The 20,487-nt window shown below is 40.9% G+C and overlaps 1 protein-coding gene across 1 annotated transcript in view; it reads right to left on the reverse strand.

Annotated features, from left to right (window-relative positions):
• Positions 1-20,487, reverse strand: part of LOC126482334 (autophagy-related protein 2 homolog A) — a 485,244-nt gene that overhangs the window by 329,630 nt on the left and 135,127 nt on the right. Inside the window, exon 9 of the mRNA XM_050106397.1 lies at positions 3,924-4,012. Within this exon, the coding sequence (XP_049962354.1) occupies positions 3,924-4,012 (89 nt within the window). The remainder of the gene's footprint in view (positions 1-3,923; positions 4,013-20,487) is intronic.

The raw sequence follows: 20,487 nt of genomic DNA on the forward strand, positions 1-20,487 counted from the left end.
ACCAACCAGTTGTTCACCACAGCCAAACTGTGGCCAAGAGCAAAGTTGACCACCCAACAGCACAACACACAGCTGAATGTAATGAGCTTGATTTTCATGGCTGCTTCACAACATGAGCCATCTGGATCCTCCCACCCATCACTAGCTTTTCTGAACTGCACAAGATGGGAATCATCCTTTTAACACATTCTTAAAAAATTAATCTGGCCTCAGTGTATGATAACATGTTGTCCCCACACCCTCCTCCCAATTCATGTCCTCTCACCCTCAATATTCACCACTCTCAGCCAATGCCAATGTACCCACCACTCTTTTCCCCTTCTCTGCATCCCTCCTTTTCTGTTCCCCATAACCACCTTCCCCTGCCCATCCACAGCCTCCCAACGCTGCCCCTGAGAGCCTTGTCCTGCCACCTTCTAGCCCCTGCATGTTGCGCCAGACAACATTATTCTCTCTCTCTCCACTAGTACTCTGCTAACCCTCCCCTTTACCTACCCCACTCCAAATTGCCACTTTTGTTCAACACAACAATTGCAGTCTGGTTAGAGTGGCCACAGATAGTGCGTGTGTGTGCATGGGTAGTGTTTGCTTTTGTGAATGTATGTGTGTTTTCCTTCCTTTCCTGAAGCAAGCTTTGGCTGAAAACTTAGTTTGTAACAGCCTATTTTTTATGCCTATCTGCAACTCAGCATGTTGTCTTTGCGGTGAGTAGCAAGAGATCCTTTTCATAATCATTGATATTCCAACCTGGACTTTTCATTCCAGAATGAGATTTTCATTCTGCAGCGGAGTGTGCGCTGATATGAAACTTCCTGGCAGATCAAAACTGTGTGCCGGACCGGAAGGTAGGAGACGAGGTACTGGCAGAAGTAAAGCTGTGAGGACAGGGCGTGAGTCGTGCTTGGGTAGCTCAGTTGGTAGAGCACTTGCCCGCGAAAGGCGAAGGTCCCGAGTTCGAGTCTCGGTCTGGCACACAGTTTTAATCTGCCAGAATGTTTCATGGACTTTTCATTGTCTGAAATGTGGTACGTCATAATATGAGGGAAGATAAAAAACGATGAAAGATTATGTTTTACCATTGCATTATTCTGGTTAGAAAGTCAAGACCTGAAAGAATAGTAGTACAAATATCTTGTGTCACATGTCATGAGCTATACCAGCCCTCTCAATGATGACATCAGTGTGACATGATACAAAAAAATGGTGCATGTGATGTGTTGGCTATGTGTTAAGAACAAAAGCCTGAGTTTGTTTCTAATGGGAAAAATGATTCAACCCAAATGGAATTCTCAGAGAAATGTCCAAGGTGTACGGAGGAGACTACAAGGCCCACAGCAACGGGTCCTGGCAGTGTATTTTCTTCAGTGCAGACACTGTCAGTCTTGCTGATGAGTCATGTTATGGACAACTGGGCAGTTCAATAATGCTGCCACATATCTGAAGCATTGTGGATGAGAACTCAAAGAAGCATAGGATTCATTTGTAAAAATTGGCAAACACATATCAAATCTGGATGGTACAGAACATATTACTGAGCACAGGCACCAGCAGATTGGAAATCAATGCTTACTCGTGCCAAAAAACATGACACACATCTCGATGTCTCAGTGACTTCAAGAGTGTTCCACTGCAGCTGCCTGTGACTCTCTGAAAGTATAGTTACAGGTGATAAATTCTGTGCATTCCACAAGACATACAAACCAAAGGAAATATCCATGCTGTGGAAAGATTCTCTTCTCCATTAGATACAAAGTTCATTCTTTCACAATCCAACACACAAATCAAAAAGAAGTCTCCATGTTGTGGAAATATTCTCTCCTCCATTAGAGACAAAGTTCATTGTTTTACAGTCCACAAAGAAAATACACAAGATTTATTTGAGACAGGCAAGTTTCAGTCAAGAACAATTATCAATTCTTCAATTTTGAAGGATGCACTGACACTGTCATCAAACAATGATGCCTTGTTCATGACAAGCCCTCAAACGAGAATGTTCAAGTGCTCTTAAATTAAAGCATGGCTCCATCAAGTTTTTACTAATTATGCCAATATTGCACTAGTCAGGTGGACGTTGCTTTCCACTATTGTATTTCCAGCAGTTTGAGCCAGTGGAGAAAGTCTTGGATGGATAGTAGTTTTCACTTAACAGTGAGGTACGATTGGTTGTACACAAATGATCATATGGTAGTTGACAGACTTATGAACAGGGCATTTAGTAAACTCTTGTCCGACTAGGAGAAATATGTCAAAAGAATTTGTGCACATGTTGAAATATATCTAGGAATACATAGCATTAATTTACTTAATTTATGTAACTTTGTTGTGTCCAAGATAATAAAAATATATAATAATAATTTCTGTACATTTCTCAAGGAAGAAATGGAAGCTGTGATGAAGAATGATGAAACGTTTTCATATTGGATACAACAGACACATTAGCTACATTTATGAAATTCACATGCACTTTTTTTTTTATTTATAACATAATTGTGAAGACGTTTGCAAAACAAGATAACACATGAACTATGCATGTTTAGTATCTGCTATGACCAACATAATGCAACCTTTCTCCTGGTTGAAACATCCAGATCTACTACCAAATAAGAAAGTAAAACTGTTCTCAAACTGAGGGTTGCTTTGAATATCACACTGTTTTATTAGACATGGTCTTATTCTAACCCCTGAACTGATTTATCCAGTAAGTTATGGGAGGACCTACAGAGTAATGTAGACTCCCAGCCATGGTGCAACTTAGTATTTTTCCTGTTAACAAATCACTAACAGTACTGGAAGAAGTGATATGTAACAGAAACAAAATCCTAGGACTGACTGAGGACTGAACCCTGGACCTTCAGACTTTTAGGCTGATACTTCTCCACCAAGCCACTACTTTTACATACCCTATGCGATCGAAAGTATCCGGACACCTGGCTGAAAATGACTTACAAGTTCGTGGGGCCCTCCATTGGTAATGCTGGAATTCAGTATGGTGTTGGCCCACCGTTAGCCTTGATGACAGCTTCCACTCTCGCAGGCATACGTTCAATCAGGTGTTGGAAGGTTTCTAGGGGAATGGCAGCCCATTCTTCACGAAGTTCTGCATTGAAGAGAGATAGCGATGTCGGTTGGCGAGGCCTGGCACGAAGCTGACATTCCAAAACATCCCAAAGGTGTTCTATAGGATTCAGGTCAGGACTCTGTGCATGCCAGTCCACTACAGGGCACTCCACCCAACATTTTTCCACTGTTCAATTGTCCAATGTTTATGCTCCTTACACCAAGCGAGGTGTCATTTGGCATTTGCCGGCATGATGTGTGGTTTATGAGCAGCCACTCGACCATTAAATCCAAGTTTTCTCACCTCCCGCCTAACTGTCATAGTACTTGCAGTGGATATTGATGCAGTTTGGAACTGCTGTGTGATGGTCTGGATAGATGTCTGCCTATCACACATTACGACCCTCTTCAACTGTCAGCGGTCTCTGTCAGTCAACAGACGAGGTCAGCCTGTACACTTTTGTGTTGTACGTGTCCCTTCATGTTTCCACTTCACTATCACATTGGAAACAGTGGACCTAGCAAAGTTTCGGAGAGTAGAAATCTCGCGTACAGGCGTATGACGCAAGTGCCACCCAATCACCTGATCACATTCGAAGTCTGTGAGTTCCCCAGAGCGCCCCATTCTGATCTCTCATGATGTCTAATGACTACTGAGGTCGCTGATATGGAGTACTTGGCAGTAGGTGCAGCACAATGCACCTAATATGAAAAACGTATGTATTTGGGGGTGTCCGGATTCCTTTGAGCACATGGTGTAACAATTTATAATTATTTACCAACCAAGCACCACTATAAAAATGCTTGGATTGCAACTTACTTGTATAAAAATAGTGAAAAAATCCAAGTGAAAGTTAAAATATTACCCTTATGTGATTTCTTCTTAGGTCGTGATGACACATTCTGCTGAAAAGAGGGACTCTGTGTTCCATGTGATCCACCAAATCCAGCCAGCCTGTTAAACATGAGATGTCAGACAGTACTGGAACATCCTGGATTAAATACAAACAGTTTAACAAGTTGAGTAAAGACAACCACATATGACATATTGAACAAGAAAAGTGAAGGGTAGGCACATAAAAAAGTAGTTGAACATACTGGCTCAGCTTACAAAGTTGTGCTTTTCATCAAAGCACACAGAAAAATAGACACTTTTACCCAGTAATGCAGCCTTACTACAAAATTGTAGCTGAGTGTTTGTTTGTTTGTTTGTTTGTGTGTGTGTGTGTGTGTGTGTGTGTGTGTGTGTGTGTGTGTGTTTGTTCCAAAGTTTATTACAACATTAATACACGAAATGTAATGTAGGAAATCATTAGTTGCCATTTACTTTATGAAAGTGACAGTAGAATGGAAACACTTGTCATTTTTCCAATCCTACTGTCACCAAATCCTGTTTCCCTCTGGCAAGGGAGGGAGTATCATCTGTATAGGCAGCACAATTATCAAACTTGAAGACTTTTTATAAAATCAGAAATAGCAAGAAAATAACTCTTAGATTACCCTATTGCATATCCAAATGTTCCATATGAATAGCTGCAAAATCTTCATTTCCAGATGATGTGATGGACAAGAATAAGGTACATGTCTAGGCTGTGGATGAACTCGAGCACCATTGACTCGATATGTGGCCAAAACCATTAAGCGATGGAGAAAATAATTTGACTTGAAGAGTCTTCTTGCACTTAATTCAGTTGTCAACAATGATCTCCACTTTTGTGCATTCAGTACGAGACCAACACGAGCAAACAGTAGAACCACTACTAGAGGGCACACAAAGTCACTTGACCTGTAACTGCGCAGGTGGTGCAGCACACGAGGGGACAATGGCAGTGACAGAAACCCTGTAGTGAATGACTGCCATGTGGTAGGGAAGATGCAGTTCAATAAATGAGTCCTGTGACATGGAAATTATGCTTCAGTCCCCCTATAATCTGTCTGGCAATAATTCCTAAATATAGCTAAACAGGTTATCTGGGAACTGACACATAATTTCCGCATATTACCTAAATTTTGTCCACCTCTGTAGCTGAGTGATCAATATGGTTTACTGCTATGGAGGGGGTCCAGGTTCAATTCCTGGCCAGGTAGGAGATTTTATCTGTTCAGTGACTGGGTGTTATGTTGATCTCATCAACATTTCCTCTTTGTTGATGTGCAAGTCACCAAAGTGACATCAAATAAAAAGACTTGTACTAGTCAGACAAATGTGGCAACTCCTCCTTTCTCCAAATTTTCTCTACAGAAGTAAGAAGCTAACTTGAATCCTGTAACATTTAACATATCTATACCAGTGGTCACATTATGTTCAGAGTGGCAGGTTATATCAACCAGTTTGCTCAAGTCTAATTCTTCAACACAAATAAGTATCTCATTAAGCTTACTCGTTAGTCCTCAAATATTCTGATGCAATAAGGATAACTGATTATTTGTACTGGCTGAATTACAACTAGATGAACCTAATTTTCCAGTTTTTGAGTATCTCTAGTTTCAATCAGAGGTTGTCTGCATGAATTGTGTACATTAAAATTTGCTTTCTGGCTGCCTGTTTTATTCATGTGAATGTCATTTTCATCCTGTCTCTGAATATCTATTGTTTCTGCCCTCCCTACCCTAAAAATCTGCTCCTCTGTCACTTGTAACCAGTGGTACTTTACCACTTGTGAAAGTGCTCCCCCCTCCCTTAAGTTATTTGCTATTAGTCCAGACAGTTTTCCCTCCCCTTCCCCGTTGAGGTGAAGGCCATGCCTAGCATACCGTATTTACTCGAATCTAAGCCGCACTCAAATTTAAGCCACACCTGAAAAATGAGACTCGGAATCAAGGAAAAAAAATTTTTCCTGAATCTAAGCCGCACCTGAAATTTGAAATTCGAAATTCAAGGGAGAGAATCGATTGCTTATTTTTCTTTGATCTGATAAGTGCTGTTCTCTTTGTTATAGGTGTTTACGTCACTCTAAGCTGAAAATGCATTATTGTACTGTGTCATGCATTGTTTGTCGCATTCTGATAATGTGTGTTTATGACCTGTCGCCGCTCGCGGATTGGCTTGCTTTTGTGCGCACTACCGCCGGCACTTACGATAAAAAACAGAGAGGAATTGTCTCATTAGTGAAACAATGGCAAGAGACTGCTATTTGTTACTACTTACATTGCTGCTTTCTTTGATAATGATCAACAAGAACCAAATAATAGTCTGCATATGATAGAAGATGTTCTGAACGCGAGTGTAGCTAAAATTTTTCGCCATTTGAAAATCTTTGCAGACGCCTCTTATGTAGACTACATTCTGCACAGAAATTAGAGTCATCTTAGATTTAAAAATCTAGTTGATTGCCATGCTTCATTTCTGAGTGTATCACTATTAGGCATAAGAATAATAACGAATATAAACATGACATGATATGTATATTCTTCCGCGTTTGTTGTTGTCTCACACTAGTTTCATAGTTTATTAGGCAGACAGGATTTAAATGAGATAGCAGCAAACACAAAAGAATACATGGCAAAATGTTTATGTCCGTATTATTCTTATGGTGAAGAGAATACTGCATGTGATTCACTAGAGTTGGTCATATTGACAAACATCCCAAACAATATTGCCAGTCGGATTTCGTAGTACATTGAAATGCTGCTACATTTGAAGATGAACAATATGGAATTTGTATTTACTTCGTTGGATAATGTATGAAAATGCAGTGGTCGAAACTCGGGGCGGAGAAAAAAGCTCATCTTCAACCTTTTTTTTTTAAATTTATTTACTGAGTCAGAGGTTTTGGCACCAGTATTTATCTTTGTGCCTGCAAACCATGCCTGTGTAGCGCTACATATATTCGACGGCAGAAGTTAGTTGTGGCGGCACCTACCAACATTTTTCAGAACTTCCGCTCTATACACTCGATTCTAAGCCGGAGGCGGTTTTTTGGATTACAAAAACCGGAAAAAAAGTGCGGCTTAGATTCGAGTAAATACGGCAGTCCCACCTGCTGAAAGAGTCAACAGGAACCACACTGATGTGAGGTCACTCTGAGGTCACTCTCAGTTGAATAATCAGGGTTCCTGTTTATGATGTTGACGCCCCACCCACTATTACCATGGTGTCTTACTTTGTGAAGTCTTTGCGAAGTGAACCTACATCCTCTACCACCTGACCCAGACTCGCACTAGGTTTAAAAAAACTTGTGACCTGGTAATCTGACCCTCGTTCATCCTGCAACAGCTACAAACAGCTGTTCATCATATTTCTGTGAAACACATCTCTTCTACTAGACAAGTGCTCACAGCTCTTAAGGTATGTATTTTAGAGCGCATGTTCACTAAACTTTTTTGCTTCAGATGATCATGACTGTCATATCCCTGAATATTGGCCACTCCTCCTGAGACCCCATGTTTACTGATATCTCATATTACAGCTGCAGGAAGTGAATGTGCTAAGATATGTATGTACATCGTTTCCGAGATGGTTGCGGGAGTTGGCTGCTTGATACAGGATGTCAAATCAAACACCTTTCAGACGTCTAGTTTCCAAACTTATTTTATTTGGCTACCAGTTTTGGCGATTTACTATGCTATCTTCAGGCCTTTTCTACAGATAACAATGTTACCAGTATGAAATAGATAACCAAAAAAGGGTGCGTGGTGGAAGTCTTAAATACAGTGGTAATATGTAATCACGTAACAATACCAATCATCACAGGAAGTTACATACAGTTACAGATAAATTAAGAAATAAAATGCGAGAACAGTTGCACACTGTATTAACTTAAACTAGTGAGCGAAGTATGAATGTCATATAACTGTAAAAAAAGAAACTACTAAATGGAGGTCAAAATGGTTCAAATGACTCTAAGCACTATGGGACTTAACATCTGAGGTCATCAGTCCCCTAGACTTAGAACTACTTAAACCTAACTAACCTGAGGACATCACACACATCCATGCCCAAGGCAGGATTCGAACCTGCAACCGTAGCAGCAGCGCGGTTCCGGACTTAAGTGCTTAGAACTGCTCGGCCACAGCAGCTGGCTAATGGAGGTCAATATTTCCCGTTGTGCATAGATAATAATGGTATACTGCTAATGCAATGCCTGTGAAACAACTGGAGTAAAATAATATAGTCATATACTGCTGAGCACAGACTGAACATAAAACATTTGATTGCATACTGTCATATACTAGTGAAACATATACCACTTACTGGAGGTCAACCCAATAACTATCTGTATCATCATGTTCCATATACTACTCACAAATGATAGAAGGAGAATATAAAAATACATCATTGCAATGTATCGATCACAAACTCATAAGATGCAACTTATTTAATAAAATGTAGGTTAACATTGCCTCCATCTTCCTACTTACTTACCTTCATTCTTCGGCATGAAATCACGACAGTTACTACACTACATTGGTTGGCATTGTGGTTTAGTGTTGTGAGTTCTTCCCCTCTTTACATTGTTTTCATGTTACACGACGAATGTTAATTTTCACGTGATTACTAATTTTGTTAGTTGACATGGGTGGTTACTCAGATTGTACACCTGAACCTGTAATGCCTTGATAATACCCGACTCAGTGTTCTGGTACATTCCTAAAAATCCTCATTCTCCAATAATCATCTAATCACAAAGGTATTAACTGACATATTACACGTTGTATGGTATACCCAGACACGTGTTCTGATGGTTTTTCAGTCATGGGTATCCTATCTTTTCTCTTCCCTTGCTTAAAGGCTACATGACACATAGAGGTTGTTCTGATTGCAATGAGTGTCTTTCTAATATACTTTGTATGTACTGCACTACTTTTCTTTTAGGCTTATTTCATAGATTATGGTTTGGTATGTAACCTAGCCACATGCCTGCTTCCCAGCAGACTTATCACTTTCTTGATAACGTTGGTTTTGCCTTTTCCATATATTTCAATACTTACTGCTTAGTGGGAATTCGTTATGGTATATTACATTAGATCCATAGTTTGGTTCACTAGAGATGTTTTTTTAAATAAGTCGCATCTTATGAGTATGTGATCGATAAATTGCACTGATGCATTTTTATATTCTTCTTTTATTACTTATTGGTAGTATATAGAACATGACGATATAGATAGTTATGTGGTTGACTTCCAGTAAATGGTATATGTTTCACTAGTACATGACAGCACACAATCAAATGTTTTGTGTTCAGTCTGTACTCGTCAGTATATGACTATATTGTTTTACTCCACTTGTTTCATGGGCATTGCATTAACATTAAACTGTGATTATCTATGCATAACATAAAATATTGACCTCTGTTTAGTAGGTTCCTTTTTTACAATTATATGATGTATATACTTCGCTCAATAGTTTAAGTTAATACAGGGTGCAACTGTTCTCGTATTTTATTCCTTGATTTATCTGTAACTGTATGTAACTTCCTGTGATGGTTGGTATTGTTATGTGATTACATATTACCACTGTATACAGGGGGTTACAAAAAGGTACGGCCAAACTTTCAGGAAACATTCCTCATACACCAATAAAGTAAAGATGTTATGTGGACACGTGTCCGGAAATGCTTAATTTCCATGTTAGAGCTCATTTTAGTTTCGTCAGTATGTACTGTACTTCCTCGATTCACCGCCAGTTGGCCCAATTGAAGGAAGCTAATGTTGACTTCAGTGCTTGTGTTGACATGCGACTCATTGCTCTACAGTACTAGCATCAAGCACAGCAGTACGTAGCATCAACAGGTTAGTGTTCATCACGAACGTGGTTTTGCCATCAGTGCAATGTTTACAAATGCGGAGTTGGCAGATGCCCATTTGATGTATGGATTAGCACAGGGCAATAGCCGTGGTGCGGTACGTTTGTATCGAGACAGATTTCCAGAATGAAGGTGTCCCAAGAGGAAGACGTTTGAAGCAATTGATCGGCGTCTTAGGGAGCACGGAACATTCCAGCCTATGACTCGCGACTGGTGAAGACCTAGAACGACGAGGACACCTGCAATGGATGAGGCAATTCTTCGTGCAGTTGACGATAACCCTAATGTCAGCGTCAGAGAAGTTGCTGCTGCACAAGGTAACGTTGACCACGTCACTGTATGGAGAGTGCTACGGGAGAACCAGTTGTTTCCGTACCATGTACAGCGTGTGCAGGCACTATCAGCAGCTGATTGGCCTCCACGGGTACACTTCTGCGAATGGTTCATCCAACAATGTGTCAATCCTCATTTCAGTGCAAATGTTCTCTTTACGGATGAGGCTTCATTCCAAAGTGATCAAATTGTAAATTTTCACAATCAACATGTGTGGGCTGACGAGAATCCTCATGCAATTGTGCAATCACATCATCAACACAGATTTTCTGTGAACGAATGGGCAGGCATTGTTGGTGATGTCTTGACCGGACCCCATGTCCTTCCACCTACGCTCAATGGAGCACGTTATCATGATTTCATACGGGATACTCTACCTGTGCTGCTAGAACACGTGCCTTTACAAGTACGACACAACATGTGGTTCATGCACGATGGAGCTCCTGCACATTTCAGTCGAAGTGTTCGTGCGCTTCTCAACAACAGATTCGGTGACCGATGGATTGGTAGAGGCGGACCAATTCCATGGCCTCCATGCTCTCCTGACCTCAACCCTCTTGACTTTCCTTTATGGGGGCATTTGAAAGCTCCTGTCTACACAACCCCGGTACCAGATGTAGAGACTCTTCGTGCTCGTATTGTGGACGGCTGTGATACAATACGCCATTCTCCAGGGCTGCATCAGCGCATCAGCGATTCCATGCAACGGAGGGTGGATGCATGTATCCTCGCTAACGGAGGACATTTTGAACATTTCCTGTAACAAAGTGTTTGAAGTCACGCTGGTACGGTTTGTTGCTGTGTGTTTCCATTCCATGATTAATGTGATTTGAAGAGAAGTAATAAAATGAGCTCTAATATGGAAAGTAAGCGTTTCCGGACACATGTCCACATAACATATTTTCTTTCTTTGTGTGTGAGGAATGTTTCCTGAAAGTTTGGCTGTACCTTTTTGTAACACCCTGTATAATACTTGCACCACACCCCTTTTTTTGGTTATCTATTTCATTCTGGTACCATTGTTGTCTGTACACAGGGCCTGAAGATGGTGTAGTAAATTGCCGAAACTGGTAGCCAAATAATACAAGTTTGGAAACCAGATGGCTGTAAGGTGTTTGATTTGACATCCCCTACTAAGATTTGGGTTGAGTACACTACACTATGTTTCATTGAGGATTAAGGTAACCAACCTGTTTAGATTAAAATGTCATATCCAGATGTTCACACAGTGCAGCTGTCAGTACCTATAAAGTAAAAGTGTTAATGGCTCACTTCGTGGGGAACAAACATGGATGGGCTGGTCACAAATTCATTCAATCAGCATGGTGGATCAAAATCTGCTTCCTTCTAGTATTACATCAAAAAACGTTTTACATCAGCTCAGTTCCAAGAGTTAGGGAACCTGTACAGGAAATTGGAATAGAGATCAACATAAACATCATTTCCACCCTTTTTATTGGTCATGAAAAACACACTGCATGTTGTACCACCATACAGCAAGACCTTCAGAGGTGGTGGTCCTGATTGCTCTACACACCGTTACCTCTAATACCCAGTAGCATGTCCTCGTGCAATGAGGCATGCCTGTATTTGTCGTGGCATACTATCCACAAGTTCATCAAGGCACTGTTGGTCCAGATTGTTCCACTCCTCAACAACGATTCAGCATAGATCCCTCAGAGTGGTTGGTGGGTCACATCGTCCACAAACAGCCCTTTTCAATCCATCCCGGGCATGTTCAATAGGGTTCATGTCTGGAGAACATGTTGGCCACTGTAGTCAAGTGATGTCATTATCCTGTAGGAAGTCATTCACAAGGTGCGAATGATGGTGGCATGAATCATCATCCACGAAGACGAATGCCTCGTCAATATGCTGCCGATATGGTTGCAGTATCGGTCAGAGGATGCCATTCACGTCTCGTATAGCTGTTACGGCGCCTTCCATGACCACCAGCGGCGTACATCGGCCCTACACAATGCCACCCCAAAACAGCAGAGAACCTCCACCTTGCTACATGCACTGAAGTGTGTGTCCTAGGCATTCAGCCTGACCGGGTTGCCTACAAACACGTCCCCAACTATTGTCTGGTTGGAGGCATATTGCAACACTCAGCAGTGAAGAGAACATGATGTCAATACTTAGCAGTCCATTCGGCATGTTATTGAGCCCATTTGTACCGTGCTGCTTGGTGTCGTGGTTGCAAAGATGGACCTCGCCATGGACATCGGGAGTGAAGTTGGGCGTCATGCAGCCTATTGCGCACAGTTTGAGTCATAGCAAAACATCTTGGGGCTGCACAAAAAGCATTATTCAACATGGTGGCGTTGCTGTCAGGGCTCCTCTGAGCTATAATCCTTAGGTAGTGGTCATCCACTGAACAAGTAGCCCTCGAGCAGCCTGAGCGATGTATGTCATTGACAGTTCCTGTCTCTCTGTATCTTCTCCATGTCCGAACAACATCGCTTTGGTTCACTCCGAGATGCCTGGACACTTCCCTTGTTGAGAGCCCTTCCTGGCACAAAGTAACAATGTGGACATGATCAAACTGCAGTATTGACCGTCAAGGCACGGTTGAACTACAGACAAAACGAGCTGTGTACCTTCTTGCTGGTGGAATGACTGGAACTGATAGGCTATCAGACCCCCACCAACTAATAGGTGCTGCTCAGGCATGGTTGTTTACATCTTTGGGTGGGTTTAGTGACATCCCTGAACATTCAAAGGGACTGTGTCTGTGATACAATATCCACAGTCAACGTCTATCTTCAGGAGTTCTCGGAACCGGAGTGTTGCAAAACTTTTTTTTATGTGTGTATAATATGTGACTCAATGGATGAGAGACACCTAGTGATGTGTGTATAATAAGTGACTCAATGGATGACAGACACCTAGATGATGGTATTGACTAAAGACTTGAGGACTCTACTGGCACATCATCAATATGTAACTTAGTTGTGTTGATTCAAGGCACAGAGATTCAGAAGCCCTCTGGCCTGACACGATACTACAGTGAGCATAGTTGTGTCAGTGTTTCATACTATCCAAATCTCTCAACAAAGTCTTGACCACAGCAGGCCCGAGTACCACGGTTGTTGGAGTCCCTATTGCCACATGCAAAATTCTTGGGTATAAATATTCCCAGCCTAAATGGAAGAAAACTGGAAGTACTAGAATAAGAGGACTGAGACAATGACTTCAGAATATGGAAAAAGCCGAAGTTATATCTGCACCCACACTTTGTGACATGAAGTTTGACTAGATGTAGAGCAATGTGTATCTTAGCAGCCCAGCAACTACTTCTACTTTCTATTTGGGGATGATAAATCTCAGAACATGAGAATCCAAAAATAGATTAATGAAGAAGTTATATGTTGTCACGTTGCACACACAATCAAATACAAATTCAGAGACAGGGCCATCAGAGCAGTGCAACACTTTGAACTGAAAGCAATTTTATTGCTGACACAAATCTACAGTCAGAAACAAACAGAACTCTGGGACAAAGTGTGCAGCTATTTATACAAACATCAAATATTCCAGAATACTGGTAGTTATGCAAACATCAAATACTGCAGAATACACAAACAGAAGCTATTTGAAGAACATTCCAGAAACTATAAATACTAAATAAAAAAGAACTGCTGGAGGTCAGGGTTGAACTGGCGACCCGCAGCACATCAACCTGTGATACTAAACACTACACCACACTGTGTGCACCATGGCTCACAGCACTGTTCCCTTTCCTGAAGAAACTGTAATCCACTGTTCCAGATATTCTCACTGGAGCCGACTAGCACACCAAAGTCCTACTTTCTGACCAGCCATAAAAATCCAAACCAAGTCTCCTGGGCTGTATTACACTGGCCAGTGATTAACACTGTTCTGCTCTCAGCCCTTCTCCTGTGTGTCCAGCTGTCTTGCTTTTTGGTCCTAGGGATGAGATGTTTCATGTAGTCATCCTGAGTGTCATCCTCTTGGAACAGAACCAATATCTCCATTGTCATTTAGGCCTTGCTTATGTGGAGCGGAACAAACAGTGTTGAGCCTGTGGTGCTTTGCTTAGCTGTGTTGTATGCAATGTCACAACATGTAGTATTGTATCCCAATCTGCCTGTACACTGAGAACATATCTATCAAAGTTTTATTAATGTGTTCATCTGTGAATGATAGGCAGTTGTCATCCTGTGGGCGATGTAACAACTTGAAATTACCTCTTATCCTGGTCTCAACCGGAATACTTGTCCACGATAAGAAATTACCACAGGAAGTGCTCTGTGCTGCAAAGTGATGTCTTCCACAACAAACTTTGCAGTTTCCAGAGCTTAGGTAGTCAGCACAGCTTTGGTAACAGCATAGTGGTTGAGGCAGTCAGTGCAGACCATTATCCATCAATTTTGTTTGTTCACTTTGGGAACCTCCGCAGGTAACTGTTGCCCATGGAAGATTTTCATCTGTGGTAGACTCACCTCCATAGATGATCACTTAGTTTAGTTTTCTTGAATTCAATGGTTAAGTGAATTGTCGGTATCTCCATATGGTGGCGAGGAACAGCAACAATTGAGTTGGGGAGCTATCTTGTCCAGGGTATGACGATGGGATTCATCTCTCATGCTGACTATAATTGTCTGCAGTCAACTGATGTGAATAGGACTGTTTTGATGGTCGATGTCTTGTGATGTAATAGTCAGTGAATAATCGTCTTCTCTCTCTGGAGTGATGCACAACTTGAAGAGTGCTCAAAGTGAAAACATACCAGTTGTTCTCTGTACCCCAAATGTCTGTTTTTCTGGTGCAGGAGTTGGTTGAACTTATGTTGGTAGCATTTGACAGCTGTGGCACAACTTTAAGTTGGCTGATACCATTCTCAGAGCACATCTGACAAGTGACATAGACTGGTGCCAAAGATTGATACACCTCTTCCACAACATTCTTTATTATGTCCTGATTTACGGGATCTACACACTTTCATGGCTGCTATCTCTTGTGTACTCAGTTCAACATTTCTGGCTGCCATACCCTGCTGTATCTCTTCCCCTACTATCTGGAGTATAAGCAAGGTGAGATGACGGTGGTCTTCCACAAGTGCTGTAACAGTCACATTTGGCAGTTGGTCATTCCTGTTTCATCCCACTCTTTTCCATTGCATTTCCTTGATGTGTTGGCACTACTTGATAAATTCCTCTGTCATTGTGACATCTGTCACCAAAAGAGCTTGGTACATGTCTTCTGCAACACCTTTTATCATGTGTGAGATTTTGTCAGCTTCTGTTCTATATAGATTTATCATGTGGTGTAGGTCCCAAACATTATAAGACTGTTCATTTCCCCATGACACAGAGCCCTGTTCTTCAATTGTTCTTCTTCTAAGGGGACTTGCTGCTGATTGTTGCCGAACATTTTCTTCATTTTGGCCTGGAATTTATTCCAGCTATTGAGCTTCTCTTTACTTCTGCCAAACCACTGCTGGGTTGTTCCATCCAGCTAAAAGTGTACATTTGCCAAACATATCATGACATCCCACCTGTGTATTTGGCAACTCAGTCTACCCCTTCCAGCCATTTTGTTGGTTCCCAACCAGCCTCTCTGGAAAACACTGATGGAAGCCTCACATGCAGCTGAGGTAGTGCTGTTTTGGAATCCATCTGTCTCCTTAATGTATAAGTCTTTGGAGCAATGCACCACTTGGATTCCAGTTCCTGTTCATTAAGTCAATGACTTTTACATCACCCAATTGGAGATGCTGTATTGTAAATATTTTGAGTACCTGGGCTCTCCTCCAAACAATGTTACATTGAAGTGGCATCGAGTCCAAATCCAAAAGCAGAGTTAGCAATGAAGTATAGAACTTAGAACTGAAATCATATTTATCACTGACGCCAACATATATCCAGAACAGAATTGAATTCTTGGACAGAGGGGGCAGCTACTTATACAAACATTGAATATTTCAGAATTTATACAATCACTGACTATTCCAAAATATACAAACATTTAAAAATACATTGTTTCATGAACATTCCAAAAATGATGAATACTAAATAATAAATAATTGCTAGTTGTTGTGTTTCAATTGGTGACCTGCAGCACACCAATCAGTGATGCTAACCACTAAGCCACACTGCCTGCACCATAGCTCACGGCAACATGAACAAATGGGATATAGTACATTTATCAGAAGTGAAGGCCTAAAACAAAGAGTACATAAATTAAAATCATGAAGTGTCTTACAGCAGAGAAATAGAGTAGGAAGGAAATTCAGATGTTAACAAGAGAATTAAAGAAATATAATGAATAATTTCATATAACATGTTCACATTCTGATAAGGAGGCAGAAGATCTCTACAAAAGGTTACAGAAGCTGTTACCTGGCACTAAGTCATGCAACAAGAAGGTAGTGGATAATTTTAATGTGAAAGCAAGATATAAACTAGAGAAAGATTCTTCAGTGTGAAATTTTGGGATAAAAGCAGAATTGACAAATGACACAGGTGAGTAAAATTTGCTGAAAAGAAAAATATGTTTGTCTTCAAGACATTCTTCCAGGAAACAACTATAATGATTTAGTTTTTGCAATGACCAAATCAAAATAAAAAGGAAATTAAGTTCATTGAATCAAACAGTGATAATTTTTCACACAATGTGACAGTCCTTAGCCAATTCTGAACTGCAAGTTTTGTTAAATATGTAGGTGCAGAATTAAAATAACAGCGTGGAGGGTAAAAATCATAGAGGGAGACCAAGAGATGAATACACTAGGCAGATTCAGAAGGATTTAGGTTGCAGTAGGTACTGGGAGATGAAGAAGCTTGCACAGGATAGAGTAGCATGGAGAGCTGCATGAAACCAGTCTCAGGACTGAAGACCACACAACACAACAACTACACTAGAAAGAAATATATTTATCAGACTGAAATCAGAAAATTAGGTTCTGAGAATTTATTTCAGTATAAGAAAGTATATTAAATTAAATAAAGCAATAAGTTCAGCTTCTTAGATTATACAGACATAGAGGTAAAGGGTTATTACACTCTAAGAAGGAAAAAAAATGACACACCATGAAAGAGTTACGCAAATTGGTCACAGAGCTACACTCACTCATACAAATATTGACGGCGGGGGAGGGGGGGGGGGGGGGGACAGTAAACTTTGGCTGCCAATGGACAAATGTGTGACACTGCAGTGCAATTTTACTGCACAGCTGGCAAGGATAGTAAAGAGTGGACATGTTGATACCATGGAATAAGTCTTTGTGAATTTCTTTCCATCTCTTCAGCTGGACAGTAACTATGCCTCACAGACAGGCACGTGAACAATATACGCAGACATCAGCATTTGAGAGAGGATGTGTAGTTGGGCTCAAAGAAGCCGGTTGGAGTAATTGCTCGACATTTGAATAGGAGCGACGCTACTATTAAACAATGTTGCGCGAACCATCCCCGACGACAGTGTCAATAATAAAGCAGACGACCTAGAAAGACAACAGTACCTGCAGACAAAGCAATCATCAAAGAGGCAATCAGAGCCTCGGATTCATCATTATCAACAATTCAACATGCAACTGGTGCTTCAGTGCCCTGTGATCATTATCAGGTGGCTCTCAGAAATGGGGCTGAGCTCACAGTGCCAACTAACACTGGCCTTTATACACCAACAAGCCCATTTGTAGTGGTGTTGAGCACATTCACCCTGGAATCTCATTGACTGTAGTAGAACTGTCTTTAGGGATGAGTCCAGCTTTAAACTGAGCCCCAACGAGCAGAGAAGATGTGTCTGGAGAAGCCTGGGGCAGTGGTGCGATACCAACCTGACTGTTACCCACCGTTCGGCCTGACAACCAGGAGTGATGGTCTGAGGTGCCATTTCATTTCATAGCAGGACCAGTTTGGTTGTCATCCACGGCACCCTTCAAGTACAGTCGTATGTCAGCGATATTGTACACCCATTTTGATACCCTTCGTGGCAAGCTATCCTGGCCTTACATTCAGAAAAAATAATGTCTGCCCACACACAGTGAGATTTTCCATTGCATGTCATCATGCTTGCCGTACACTACCTCGGCCAGCAAGTTAATCGGGTTTCTCCCAACTGAGAAGGTTTTAGAGCGTTATGGGCAGGACCCTCCAACCAGCTTGGGGTTTTGATAATCAAACATGCCAATTGGACAAAATTTGGCATGATATACCTCAGGAAGACATCCAACAACCCTATCAATCAATGCCAAGCCAAATAACTGCTTGCATAAGGGCCACAGATAGACCAATGCATTACTGACTTGGTCAATTTGTGATACTCTTTCTCTTGAATAAATCATACAATTTCTCTGAAATTGTAATCATTTGTTTGTCTGTACAAGTGCACCCCATCTACTGATTTCCTTCCCATTCAGATTATCCTTCATGGTGCATCCTTTTCATCCCTTTCTTCGTCCAACCTCCTCCCCCACTTAGAGCGTATTTCACAAAAGTGTTTGTGCAAGCAATTAAAGACATTTCTTGTATGAAAAAAATAAAAGAAAAGAAAATCTCGAATGATACAAAGGAGTTACTAAAGCAAAACAAGAGTTTCAAGGAAAGCTAACACAAACATGAAAGGATAAAAAATGGTTCAAATGGCTCTAAGCACTTAAGATCTGAAGTCATCGGTCCCCTAGACTTAGACCTACTTAAACCCAACTAACCTAAGGACATCACAAACATCCATGCCAGAGGCAGGATTCGAACCTGTGACCGTAACAGCAGCGCGGTTCTGGACTGAAGTGCCTAGAACCGCTCGGCCACAGCAGCCAGCCTGACAGAATACTTTGAATGAAACAAAACTATTCAGAAATGTCTTCAAGAAAAAGGGAAGTGTAATGAAGACTTGGTAAGCAAGACACCAAAAAAATAAGAATATGAAGAAAACACAATAAAGACTTATATTGCTTAGACAACACATTTCATTAATATGGCAGATAGTACAGTAACTAGAAACAGGGGCAGCATCAACAGCCAAGTAAAGTAAGTAAAGTCATATGGCATGAATGTTCAGCCACCTAATTGGAAATATTTGGAAATATTTTCCCAATCCTCCGTGCCCACAGTCATCTTTCCTTCACAGAGTTGGGTGAGCAAGTTATCTGTTAAGCATGAACGACTCTGTGTGTGTGTGTGTGTGTGTGTGTGTGTGTGCGCGCGCGAATTCACACATGTGTTTATGTATTGTAGTGCTGCACAAACTTATGTATGGTGCACGGTGAAAGATACCACAAACCACTACTAGTCGTTTCCTTTCCTGTTCCACTCGCAAATAAAATGAGGGGTAAATGGCTGCCTGTAAGCCTCTATACAAGCCCCAATTTCTCTCCTCTTGTCTTCGTGGTCCTTACCCACAACGTCCGTTGGCGACAGTAGAACTGTTCTGCAGTTGGCCTCAAATGCTGGTTCTCTACATTGTCTCAATAATGGCTCACATAAAGAACGTATTCTTCCCTTCAGGGATTCCCATTTGAGTTTATAAAGCATCTCCACAATACTTGTGTGCTGATCAAACCTATCGGTAACAAATCTATCAATACATCCCTGAATTGCTTCAATGTATTCCCTTCATCTTACCTGATGGCAATCCTAAATACTCAATAAGTATTCCAGAAAGAGTTGCACCAGTTTTTTATATGTTATCTGCTTTAGACTTCCCCAAAATACTCCCAATAAAAAGAAGCCAGCCATTCGCCTTCCCTACCACTCTCATTCACAGCAGTTTTACATCGATGAAGTTGTATTACCCAATTTTTGATGTGTACTGTACTCTAATCAAATGATTAGCATCTGTGTGTGTGTTTAAGAAAAACAAATGTGTGTATGTGTGTGTACTTGAACTAAAAAAACTGCACTAGCTCACAAACTACAAATTAAGTTCCCTGTCATGTTATATGTGTCTATGTACTGTACAATTTAATAGATGATCTGCTTAAGACCAATTGAACTATGAAGAGATAAAGACTTCTGCAAATGGTATTTCAATGGAAATTGCTAAAATTGGTGAACAAGTAACACAAAAGGAACTAAAAAATTGACATTAATCGTAGTCATACTACATGAAAATATTCAAAATGTTGAAAATATGATGTAAAAATAAAATATTAATAGAACGAAAGTAATCTCTACAGTGAGACTATAACTCAATAAATGCTGAGAAGTTAGCCTAATGGGAGCACCATCTTGTAATGAAATTTTTTAATTGTATTTGTCACGCTTGGGTCATACAAATAGTTTCATTGCTGGTTTTCTTGCTAACAAGTTGGATCTGGTGGTTATACCATTCGTGTAATCTGAGGCTGACACATAAAATAATAGAATTTTGTTAAAAGCAG

This window comes from Schistocerca serialis, chromosome 5 (assembly GCF_023864345.2).
Source record: "Schistocerca serialis cubense isolate TAMUIC-IGC-003099 chromosome 5, iqSchSeri2.2, whole genome shotgun sequence".
Taxonomy (NCBI): domain Eukaryota; kingdom Metazoa; phylum Arthropoda; class Insecta; order Orthoptera; family Acrididae; genus Schistocerca; species Schistocerca serialis.